Source organism: Mustela nigripes, chromosome 2, assembly GCF_022355385.1.
Source record: "Mustela nigripes isolate SB6536 chromosome 2, MUSNIG.SB6536, whole genome shotgun sequence".
Taxonomy (NCBI): domain Eukaryota; kingdom Metazoa; phylum Chordata; class Mammalia; order Carnivora; family Mustelidae; genus Mustela; species Mustela nigripes.
The window spans coordinates 201429476-201441993 of NC_081558.1; the positions used below are offsets into that span (position 1 = coordinate 201429476).

At 40.4% G+C, this 12518-nt stretch overlaps 1 protein-coding gene across 6 annotated transcripts in view; it reads right to left on the bottom strand.

Annotated features, from left to right (window-relative positions):
• The window catches only part of APP (amyloid beta precursor protein), a 262344-nt gene that overhangs the window by 147039 nt on the left and 102787 nt on the right, over positions 1 to 12518 (bottom strand). For all 6 annotated transcript variants that reach the window (XM_059392200.1, XM_059392199.1, XM_059392198.1 and 3 more), the window contains exons 4-5: positions 4364 to 4476; positions 2300 to 2493 (exon numbers count right to left, since the gene is read on the bottom strand). In XM_059392200.1, the coding sequence (XP_059248183.1) occupies positions 2300 to 2493; positions 4364 to 4476 (307 nt within the window). The remainder of the gene's footprint in view (positions 1 to 2299; positions 2494 to 4363; positions 4477 to 12518) is intronic.

Consider the following 12518-nt stretch of genomic DNA (forward strand, 5'->3'; position numbering starts at 1 on the left):
ATAAATCAATCTTTTCTTAAAAAACTAGGTTTTATTAAGACTTAAAAAATGTGTTAACTGGGAAAGAAAGAGAGCCTGGCAAAAGCCCGCCACTCTCAGAATACAGTAAAAATACCCATTCTTTATTATAAAAGCCCCTTCTGTACGAATGGTCACAAATGGTGGGTCACCAACCTTGATACAGGGTTATAACTGCACACACAGCTAACTTTAACAGTAGTCATGGTGCTCTCTTAGTTTACTCGCCATTATTTGGGTTTTTATTAAGTACGGAGTCCATTCAGTGATGGGAAATGAGCATGTTATCTAATAGACTATGAACAAGTAAAATGGTTTTTTTAATACTGGTTGCACTGCCATATGGTGGTAAGAGCCCTGATGACAAGAATTTTTTGAAGAACTCATTCTGAAGCTTTCAAATCTAGATATGACTGAGGAAAAACTACATAAAAGCTATCATAAAATCCATAAGAACTAGGCAATTCCAACTTTTAGACAAAGCAGCAATTAAACCCAAACCAATGGACATTTCCACACCTGGCTCATGGAATTCATGTGAATGAATGGACCAGCCATGGCCTAGAACACAATCAATCAAATCCATGGAAAAAAGCTCAGATGCTTTCCCAATGGCAAAACGTGCTTGCCACTGCACTTTCAACTTTTATGGAGAGAAATATTGTGATGCATACGGTTGACCTTCTCCTTAGTTCTCTCATTCTTTGTAATTCACTTATTTAATTGTTTATGTCCTGGTACACTAAACACAGTTTTTCTAAATTTAGCAAAGAGGGAACACAAAAGAGCTTAAATAACAGAAAAAGATATCGTAAAATTAGACACAGTCACCGAAGAGAAGCCTGGCATTATTAACTGATAAGAAACAGCAAATTAGGGGGGTGTCTGAGTGGCTCAGTCGGTTAAACATCTGACTCTTGGTTTCGGCTCAGGTCATGATCTCGGAGTTTCTACTTGAGATTCTCTCTCTCTTTCTTTCCCTCTGCCTCTTGCCCCCCACCAACTCCTTCTCTCAAATAAATAAATAAATCTTTAAAAAATACATATATATATATTTGTAAAACATATAATATATATGTAAAATGTTTCATAAAATTATTTTTAAAAATTCTACTACAAAATACATTATAAAAAAATAACTTACTCTGTGTGTCAAAAACCTTTATAGTAATAACTGTAAGTCTTAACAATTCATGCTTAATGTTCTTTTGGAAAACCTGTGACACCAGGGACCATCTGAAGGGATCCTGGAGGAAAAGGAGAGGTGAGATCATCGCCTCCACTGGGGGATGACGCAGCATGAAACTGGAGATGGAACCAGATGGTCTTTCTCACCTCAAAATTCTAGTTTTAGAATGTTATGATCTGAACATAGATGTGTTTGCCTTTCGTAAAAAAGTAAGAATCTTTTTCTTTGGGAAAAGAAAAATAAGTAAAAGAAAAAGAAAAAGAAAAAGAAGTAAAAATGTAATTATGAACTCTCATGCAACCAGAGATGGTTAAAGAATTTCAAGCAAACAATTATGAATGCCACTGACTTCATTCACAAAGGAAGAGATGATTAAAGACCAAAAAGTCACAAAGACAAACAAAAAAGCCAAAACCAACCTTTCTTAACAAAAATTCAGATTTCACTACTGACTGATGAAATAATCCCAAAAGCTTGTTTAAAAAAAACATTTCTAGGGGCGCTTGGGTGGCTCAGTGGGTTAAACTTCTACCTTGGCTCAGGCCATGATCTCTGATCCTGAGATCGAGCCCCGCATGGGGCTCTCTGAGAAGCAGGGAGCCTGCTTCCCTTTCTCTTTCTGCCCGCCTCTCTGCCTATTTATGTCTCTGTCTTTCAAATAAATAAATAAATAAAATCTTTAAAAAAAATAAAAGACAAAAAAAAAAAAAAAAAAAAGCATTTCTAAATTATGAACCAAATCAGAAGGCCAGTCACTGACTCAGATTCTCTACAGAGAATTCCAATTCTCTATATAACTACATCTTATGCTATCCATGGAATTTTGACCCCAACTTTGGAGATGAAAATAAAATAGTTAAAATTAACTCAGTGATGGTTGATCAATTAGATTAAAATTACACGGCTGGATATAACCATAACAGGAGCTCATGGTTAGATTTTTTTTTTTTCCCCCTCAAAAAACCCAACTCCTGACAGGAGTGGGCAGAGATCCTTTTAATGAGAAATAGAAAGATACACTGATAGAAGAAACAAAGCTGTAGGCTAGATGTTTCGGCATCTGTGAGAGAACCAACTGGAAGGCCGCCTTACCTCCCGTCTGCATAGTCTGTGTCTGCGCCACCCCACCAGACATCCGAGTCATCCTCCTCTGCGTCCGCTGAGTCAATATTGTCACTTTCCTCGGCCAGTGGGCAGCATACAAATTCCACGCCTCGGAACTTGTCGATTCCACAAGGCAGCAACATGCCATAGTCATGCAAGTTGGTACTCTTCTCACTACAGGTCTACAGAAGGTAAGGAGAAGCCAGTGAGGGGGGTAGAACAAATTTGCATCATTGTAAGAAAATCCCAAATATAACCATCAACACAGAGACCAATATATCAAGAACCACTTTTTTGATGGAAAGGACCATTTGATGTTTTGAGTGGATTTACAAGTTTCTTTAGCAGGGACTACTTTGGCACCCTTATTTTTTAACTTATTTAATAAGGATATGTTGTTACACTATAGAAGTTAATAAAAACAACCAGAAAGGAAATTCTTTAGGAAAGAAGATAGAGAAGAAGACTAGCATGGGAATGGATATTGGAGAACCAATGCTCTGTGGTGTCATGACACATCAGGTAGACACGATGGCTCTATGTACATTCCCTGCTCACTTCCGGCCTCTACTACCTATGGAAATTTCTCTCATGCGGACATATGTTATTCTAGAAATTCAAACTCTCTTGCCTCACTTCCAGAATAACAATCCTGGGAAGAAAAGAAATGATCTTCTCCTATGAATCAAAACTTATAGGACTTATAGTTAAATCAGTCTAAATTAGAGATTTCTCCATCAACATCTTTTTGCTTTCCTGGGATTTGCTAAATGTGCACAAATCATCCACTGGTGATAGAGGAAAGATTAATAATTCAACACATACGGATAAGCAATGAAAATATTAGAGTGTATTTTGACCTCATAGGAATTAAAGTCATTTTTGTTTCTTAGTAACAATTTTTTTTTTTCTTAACTCAAGAACAAATAAAAAATGAAATTATCTGGTTTGTCTTCTTAAGATCCAAAAAGCTCTTAAACGTCCAAAACACATTTTTCTATAATGAAAATTCTGTCTTACAGTAAATTGGAACATATTGTTTTATAAAAGGCAAAATTAATGCTAATTCCTAAGTGGTGAATTTTGCCTAACAACATCAAAGCTATCTGAGCTAGATCAGGGATTCTCACCCTCAGTATTATTGGTATTTTTGGGTCAGATAATTCTTGGAGGAGAGATAGAGGAGGGACTGCCCTGTTCAGTGAGGAATGTTCAGTAGAATTACTAGGATCTCTGACCTCCAGCCCACAAATACCAGTAACACCACCCGCTCTAATTGCAACAACCAAGATGTCTCTTGACATTGACTTATGTACCTGGGGAAGGATGAGGAAACAAAAGTGACCCTATTTTGAGAACCACTGAGCTAGACCAAGGAGCCTAATTCTAGGAAACTGATCTTCTGCAAGAATTATATACACTTACTAGAAAAATTTCATAATATACCAAAGGAAAAAATGGTTTTGAAGATGACACTAAGTGACACTCTATCCTAATTACTTTATGTTACTTATCCACTTTGCCAAAAGCAGGGGTTAAGAAAGGTTAGGACTGTGTCACAGATCCAACCACCATGGAAAAAGAAAATGGCGTGGTAAACACAAAATAGGATGGCATAACTTAGAAACGGTTGCGACTGGACGAGCTAGTTCCTGTTCTACTGCTGCATTCTCCAATAGATGGTAGGAGAAAACATCAAATTACAAAATTACAAATTACAAAACACAAAATTGTATATGACAAAAGAAAACAAGAGGTATATAAAAAATAATTTGGGGGAAAAAAAGGTACACTTTAAGATTTATGGCAAGTGTATAAGATTCTAGTTTCTAGTTTCTAAAATGCAGCATAGACACATAATAAATCTAACTAACTCCATCAGCTTTTGACTCTTAAAATTGACTTGTGGATAGTTTCTTCTTTTTGAAATAATAAATATAAATTATTCAACAACATGGCTGGCTACTGCCTCAATGTATCTTCTACGAAGGCAGGACTCGTGTCCCCAGGAAATCTCCACTTAAGAAGAGGAAGGAAGGTATGGGCTGGTACCTCTTTGGCGACCGTGTGCCAGTGAAGGTGGGTCTCACAAACGTCCATCCTCTCCTGGTGTAGGAATTTGCACTTGTCGGGAACAAGGAGGGCATCACTTACAAACTCGCCAACTGCAAGAAAGGGAAAACGTTTCTTGTCATTCCATCTGCAGCACGGGGCTCGTGTACGCCGGGTCGGTACCAAGGAAAGACGGGCTAAAATACTTCCGAAGGTATACAGCTTTCTGAATGACGAAGGAATCTATTCACAAAAGCCTGGTGCCCTTAGACTGCTGAGATCTGCGTCCTGAGCTCGGTTCCTTGCCACGTCAACCAGGATGGTTAAAATACTTCCCATGTGTGTGAACTGAAACCTTTATCTGATTACTCTGAAGCTCTGACTGCAAAGTTAATCACACAGAAAGCTGCCATTCAACTGCAACAACGGGAAAAAATACAGATTGACACCGCGAGGCAATCATTTGAGCGGAATCAGTATAAATAACTGTCCATCCCTCCTTCTTGGACATTTCATCTGTTTATAAGCTCACAGAAGATTTTGCATTTTTCTACTTCTAAATAAACAAAATCTATACATGTACTTATGTTTACAGATGTCACACACACAGAGTTTAATTAAATTATGAATACCACTGCTTAGATTCTTGCTGTATTTTTAAAGAAAATGTATAAATGCAAATTATTTCTAGCATCACTGCTACTGCAGAAAGAACGGTATTACATAAAGTCCTATAAGAACATTTACATTCCTATAAAGATAAAAGTTGGATAATGAAGAATGTAAGCTATGAGCTTAATTTTTATTTCTTTTGTTCACTACAGTAACCCTAACTTTTAGCAAGATTCTGCACACAGGAGGGAACAGATGTCCTGATGAGTGAAGACGTTAAATGCTGTAAGAGAGGGGCGCCTGCGTGGCTCAGTTGGTTAAGCGTCTGCCTTCCACTTGGGTCGTGATCTCAGGGTCCTACGATGGAGCCCCATGTTGGGTTCTCTCCTCTGCGGGGAGTCTGCTTTTCCCTCTTCCTCTGTCCCTTCACCCACTTGGGCTCTCTCTCTCTCAAATAAATAAGTAAAATCTTAAAAAAAAAAAATGCTGTACTGGAGACGAAGATGTTGCTGCGCCTACAAAGTGAACACATCTGCTTAGATGCACCAGGAAAGAACGCAAAGCAAAAACCACATCACAGATGAGTCTACGGGGGTGAGGAGGGGTATGCTGTGTAGAAAATGAATGGAAGGGGCACCCGGGTGGCTCAGTGGGTTAAAGCCTCTGCCTTCGGCTCAGGTCATGATCCCAGGGTCCTGGGATCGAGCCCTGCATCAGGCTCTCTGCTCAGCAGGGAGCCTGCTTCCCCGCCCCCCCTCTTCCTGCCTCTCTGCCTACTTGTGATTTCTGTCAAATAAATAAATAAAATCTTAAAGAAAAAAAAAGAAAAAAGAAAGAAAATGAATGGACGCTCCAAGATGTAAGGTCAGCATCTCTCCTCTTTAACCTCCCACTCCTGATCCCTGGGTCCAGTTCTGGCAAATTTGACCATTCTGATAGGCAGATGGATGAATGGCAAAAGGCAGTTCGAAATGAGGGCACGTCCTGTGTAAAATAGATGAAAGAAAGGGCGAGGCATATCTGTAGAGGAGGCAAAAGTCCAACGTGGCTGGAACCCCAGGTTAAGTGCAGAAGGGAGCACAGAAGTGAATGAGGCGGGAGGAAATGCTGGACTCCTTACTGGAGGATCTGAAGTTCGGGATCCCACTTCAGAGGCGACATAAGACAAAAGATACTTGAAACAGGAATGACATGCTCAGGTTTGTCTCTGGGACAAACTCTCTAATCAAGTGTGCGTAGGGAGACCCTGAGAAGGGCACTGCCGTCCTTCAGGCAAGACAGGCAAGAACGGATTGAACCAACAACCCCAAATAAGCAGGGAATACAAGGGGTCCACAGCCCAGCAAAGAACGAATGTTTTTTCTTTCACAGTAGGTTAACACCACATTTTCTGAAAAGGACCATAAAGAGCGAAGAAAACCTTGAGAGGGGGAAGAAAAAAAAAACTTTTTTTATTCCGGTTATAGAAAAGAATTCTTTAAAACTTCATGCCCATAAAGGCGTTTAAACTTGAGTCTGTTTCTAACTCAAACATGCAAGAATGTCTCATGATATTTAAGGACTTAGTATTTAGATAAAAACCTAAGTGAAAAATTTGTTTCTACATTTCAAAACAAAACAAAACAACAACAACAAAAAACCCCAAAACCGAAGCGAATCATAAGGGACGAAGAGCCCTTCATCTTGTCATTCCCTAAAGCTTTAAGACAATGTACGATGCCCACAGTATTTCTCTGATGAGGAGTCAGAGAAAATGCAAGAATTATGAGACGTGATGCCCCCCAAAAGGCTGCTTGTGGGAAAGGGACCCACGAGTCCTAGGAGCCTATGCCATGACGGTGGCCGTGGCCTCATGGGCAACACTTCACCTCAGTTCCACAACAGCTGTGGGACATGGGACAGCTCTCTTACAGTATCAACCTCACTTCCCAGGGGAGAAATGCCTGCCAAGAAATGTGTCTAAGGCCACCTGCCCTCAGCAGATAATAACCTTGCCACAGAGATGAACATTAAGATTCACAGTTTAGGGAAAGAAATAATAATGCAAGTCACATCATATTTTCCCCCCTTGCTTTTGACACAGAATATATCAAACAAACCAAAACCACCCAACTAAATCCCACCTGAGATGGAGAATGGAAAATAAAAGTAATTTCATCCAAAGCCAACGCAGAGTCCCCAGGTGGACTCTTCAGGGTTTCTCAGGATGCGCCATCAGCTGCAGCTGTTAGCAAGAATACTTGATGCCTCAGCGTCCGATTTTCAAGGCCACACAAGAGGCCAGAAGTGATCAAAGGCCTGAAGGGGCCTCTTTCATTTATAGGCACTGGTCAGTCAAACCATATTGCTGTACTTACAAATGTTCAAAATTCTTTTTTTCAAAAGTGTTTTTTTTTTTTTTTAATTTTACAATTATTGGAAAGGTTAAATGCCTGTTCCAAGGCTATTAAATCAGCGCCTGAGACAATCAGGAGCAGGTGTCAGACACTTTCAACCTTGACCTGAGAGAGCTCTTGCAGCATAAACTGGCTAACAGCTGGCAAATGATGGTCTGTCTGGTTTTACTTGCCTGGAGGCCAAGTTGCTGAGGACTAGATTTTACTGCAAAGCCAAAGTCGCTGAAAGATATTTGCCTTGGTAAAATCTCATGTTCCTCAAAGGGACATGTATTGCATTAATTTGTAAAGAGATCTATTAGGTTTTTTTGTTGTTGTTTTTTTGTTTGTTTGTTTGTTTTTGGCAAAAGGACATTTCACTTAGCATTGTAAAGATGCTCTTAGGTTTCTAATAATATACATAGCCAAGAAATATAGGCCCCCTGAATGAGACTGCCTTTTTTTTTTTTTTTGAAAGGATAAATACTGGTTATTTAGTAAGCCCTCAGGACTACTGGCAAAATAGGAAATGCATTGTACTCTAACATTAAAATAAAATTTGGCAGTGACTTTGTGGTTTTACAGTCCTGCTTCAATTACTTTCAAAATTGATGAAACATACCAGAATGTTACACATCAGAAATTTTAAGCAATTCAACCACAAAAATCTGTTAAAATTTTTTACCAAAGAATTAAAGAGGAGTGGTAAAAATATATTGTATCCTTTCTCATAAACTAGTTCAGTTTAACATGGTTTATATGCTCTCCCCTTTTAATTCTAAAGAATTATTCTTAAAAATCTATGACACAGGGCGCCTAGGTGGCTCAGTGGGTTAAGCCACTGCCTTCAGCTCAGGTCATGATCTCAGGGTCCTGGGATCGAGTCCCACATCGGACTTTCTGCTCAGCAGGGAGCCTGCTTCTCTCTCTCTCTCTGCCTACTTGTGATCTCGCTCTCTCTGTCAAATAAATAAATAAAATCTTTAAAAAAAAATCTATGATACAACAGGGGACATGTGAAAACTCTCTGTACTCTCCACTCAGTGTTGCTGTGAATCTAAAATTGCTCTAAGAAATAGTTTTTAAATTAAAAATAAACAATTAATAACAGTATGTACCTGGAGTTTCCACATAAAACTATGTATGCTTTTATTTTTAAAATAAACCTTCTGGTTTCTTTGGTCTGATCCTTCAGATAAAACACACACTCATACACAAAATTTGTAACAGAATTCAAGTGAAAGAGATCTAAATGAATTAAGTAAGTACCATAATGAGAAATCATGTTCTTGTTTTTGCTGACCTCTGGGACATTCAGCACTGTTTAATCCTAGTGGATAAATTCATCAATATATACTGTGCAAGTTTATTGATAAGCATACAATCACAATTTATATCACACACACACACACACACACACCCCAACTGACAGGGCATTTTCAAAGCTAATGAACAAGATCTGGGTTTGGCTAAAAAGTCCTGGCAAGATGAACAATGACGTCCAGTTCAATTGGGACTCTGCAGGCCTTAATCCACTGGCTCTTTGGTGGTCTTTGAGAGGATTGCCTAGCTCAAATCACCTCATTCTACAGATGGGAGGCAAAGAACCCAGCTCAAGTGGCTGGCCCACAGAGCCAGCTGGCAGTGGACACGGTCTAAAAATCTGAGTTTCTGGCTTCTCCATCCAAGAGTGGTAACTCAACTCACTGACATTGAAACTTTGGTCGAAATAAGTGATTTGCCACATTCCCTCTGGCTGTTACCAAAGCAGATTGACTTTTAGACTATAAAACGCTGAAATGTTATCATGTGCAATGCGGTCTATTTGACAATAAAACTAGGTTTCAATTACCTAGCAAGCCATATAAAACAGCTGGGAATGCATCGCACGGCGTAGAACAGGACGTGTGGTAAGCCGTGGCTTAGAGACCTGACAGGGTGCTTTTTGGATTTCAATACCACCCTCACAGGCCAGGCTATGCCCATCTTTCTGTGCTGCCGTCCTTAGCATGGTGGCTTTTGTCTTCATATCCCGTGGTCGACAGTGGTCACAGGTGCATGCAGGAAACAGGCAGAACAGCCACGGCATGGTGGTTTTCTGCTTGTTTTTTTTTTTTCCCCCTCTTACAGTTTTGCTGTTTCACATGGGATGGACACCCTCCTTGTTTTGTACATCCTCTACGCCATGACTATGTCATCTGTCCACACTCAGCTGCAAGGGAATCTGTGCGAGTATTTTCAGCTGAGCACATTGTCACTGTGAACAATAACAACAAAAAATCTGGGAGTCTTTCACAAAGGAAGAAGTGGGAATAAATATTAAACAGGCAAGTAGCAGAGTTTCCCACATCATGGAATTAAAATACAGGAATGTAGTTTTCAATTTCTTTACACTGCCTTTTCAAAAGATAGATAAGTCCAGGAAAAAGACAGAAGTGCATATGAAGCACAACAACTAAAACGACCAAGTCTCTAATTCAAGGCCAGGGAGAAACTCGGGGGGTGGGGGAGGGAGCCATCCGGGATGTCAGAGGAAAGAGCAAAATAGTGCACAGCTGAGACTGCTCAATTGTTCAGAGTAAGAGCGGGATTGCACAGATTGATTAAAAGATTCCAGAACCATACATAAGAACTTCAAGATACAGAGATCCCAGAATTAAAAAAACAGTGTTTCTATGAACTTACAAAGACTAAAGTGGTGTTGGCCAGAGTCCTGCGGAATAACCAGTGGTCATGTCTGAGGTCTAGGGATTTCTGCCCAAGCGGTGTCCTTCCTTCCTGGTCCCTCAAGCTGTAAAGATGATTCAGAAAAGGGGAACGCAAAGGGGGGTCGGGGTAAGAATGTTCTGGCAACAAAACCCCTGAGAAACGGTAAAGCCCGCTTCCCTCCTTGAGCTATACTCCACCATGAAGGATGAGACACGGCCCGGATCTAGCTCCTGACATAAGATGTCAACAGTTACAGCAATTCTGGAGTCTGTGCCTGGCACTCACGTAGCTGCTTCAGGGACATCACCGCACACCGCGCTCGGTACCATGTACTGAGGTGACTACAGGGATCTCACTGCACAGGGGCAGAAGGTGAGCCTGACGCGTTATATAATCAGCCCAGGTCACACACAGAGTAATGGTGGAACTGGGAAAACGAGGTGAGATAACAGACAGGTGTCCTGCGACAGCGGTGCTCAATTATTTACTCTTCCTATTATTACCATTATTATTATTTCCCCCCAGGATCCAGTTATCTTCTCATATTAATACCAATTAAAGTCAATAAGAACAGAAACAACTACTCTTCACTGTTCACTGATCACCTATTATGCTCCTTCGGAAGGCAGTGAGGTTTTATTCTTAGCATTTCTTCACCATTCAGTTATAGCTGTACAGTCCTACGTCTGAGCACTGCTTATGACGTAATGGATAGTGGTCATGGCCAATCCTGGTCAACACAGTGGGCTGGAGTCCTGTGAGCACGGAATGCGTGTGCCCAATCCTTTCACCTTCTGTGCTGGGCTCCGGTCCTGGCTACGAGGGGCGGGGGTTTCCTGGGATCCCCCCGCAGTCAGTCCTTCATCCACTAACTCTTCACTGCATACTCTTTATTTTAATTAATGCTAAGATACAGGAGTGAACAAAACAGATGGAACTAAATGAAATTCTAGAGGGGAAAGATAAAAAAATAAAATAAAATAGAATGGCAAATGGTAATAAACACCGTGGAGATAAAGCAGAGAAAGAGATAGGGATGGGGAAGGGGAGGCGTCATGCAGAGGAAGTAGAATTTTAAATAGAGTAGTCAGGGAAAGCCTCATGGAAAATATGGCATTTGAGTGAAGGCCTAAGGAAATGAGGGAACAAATCATCAAGATATCAGTGGGAAGAACATTCCAGGAAGAGGAAAGAACAAGTGCAAAGGTCCTGAGACAGGATAGCAAGACCAGCGTTGTCAGAGAGGAATGACGGGGGGTGGGGAGGGTGGTCAACGGGTGAGTGAGAGTGGACTGTATGGGGCGTTAAGCATTGCCCACGCTTCGGCCAAAACCCTGAGTTACAGGGAGACTCTGGAGTGGTTTTCTAAGTGAGTTATTCTTGCCCTACGGATCAAGATGGGAAGTAAAAAGGCCTGGCAGGGAGCTGTTGCAATACTCCGGTGGGAGATGACAGTGTCTTGGACCAGGGTGGTAGCAACAGAAATAGTCGCTACCAATGCTAGTTGCTAGAGCAATAGTAAGGTTCTAGATGTAGTTTGAAGGCAGAATCTAAAGGATCAAGGAAGGGCATTGGAGAAAGACAGTCAAGGATCTAATTGTTTCTATTCCAGGAGCCAGAGGATACTTCATACTGAAGATGATGGAAAACAGGTGGGACAAGACCTTTCCGCTGGTCCCTCACATTTGTGTAGACAGGTGAACATCCCAGGTTTATGTGCTTATTACCACACACTACTATATGCATATCAAACAAGAACTATAGATAAATGATTCATCAGGCAATTTTTTATTTTACCATTTCAGATTCTTACTCCATGGATACTTTTTCTTGAATTTGTTCATCATGTACCATTATTTTCTAACTTTATCAAACAGAAAAGAATATTTCTGGGAAACATTTGTGCTCAAGACATGGGAAGAATACTTGTGATAGGGCAGCCAAAACATTTCTCAACAAACCTCCCCGTGCGATAAAACTGTGGTAAGTTTTGTTTCAGAGTGGGGGAGTTACTGGGTTCTCCAAGAGGACAAAAGTATGAGTTACATATTGCTTTGAGAACTGATGGTTGGCTTCCACCAACATTATAACTATTACCAGTTAGCAGGAAAAACAGACAGCCTTCTTTACCTCAGAGCTATTTGCCAGACGGCAGACACGAAATGGATCACGTTAAGGTAAAGGTTAAAAAAAAAAAAGTGAAAACCAGAAATTTCCCTTAAATTGTCTGACTTATTCAAGTGAAGGGAGCACAGACTCATATATATATATAACATAAATGCTGGGATGGATACAAGACAGAAATAGTTGTTTGACCAAGGCTCTGAATAGCACTGGTCTCAAATAATGAAAATAGTGCAACAAATATATAGTTAAAAGACAGGAACTCAGGAACTTTTCTTAGTAGTTCTGCAGCTTTCAAAAAGCCTCACATAGGAAGGAGTTAACAAGTCTGACAC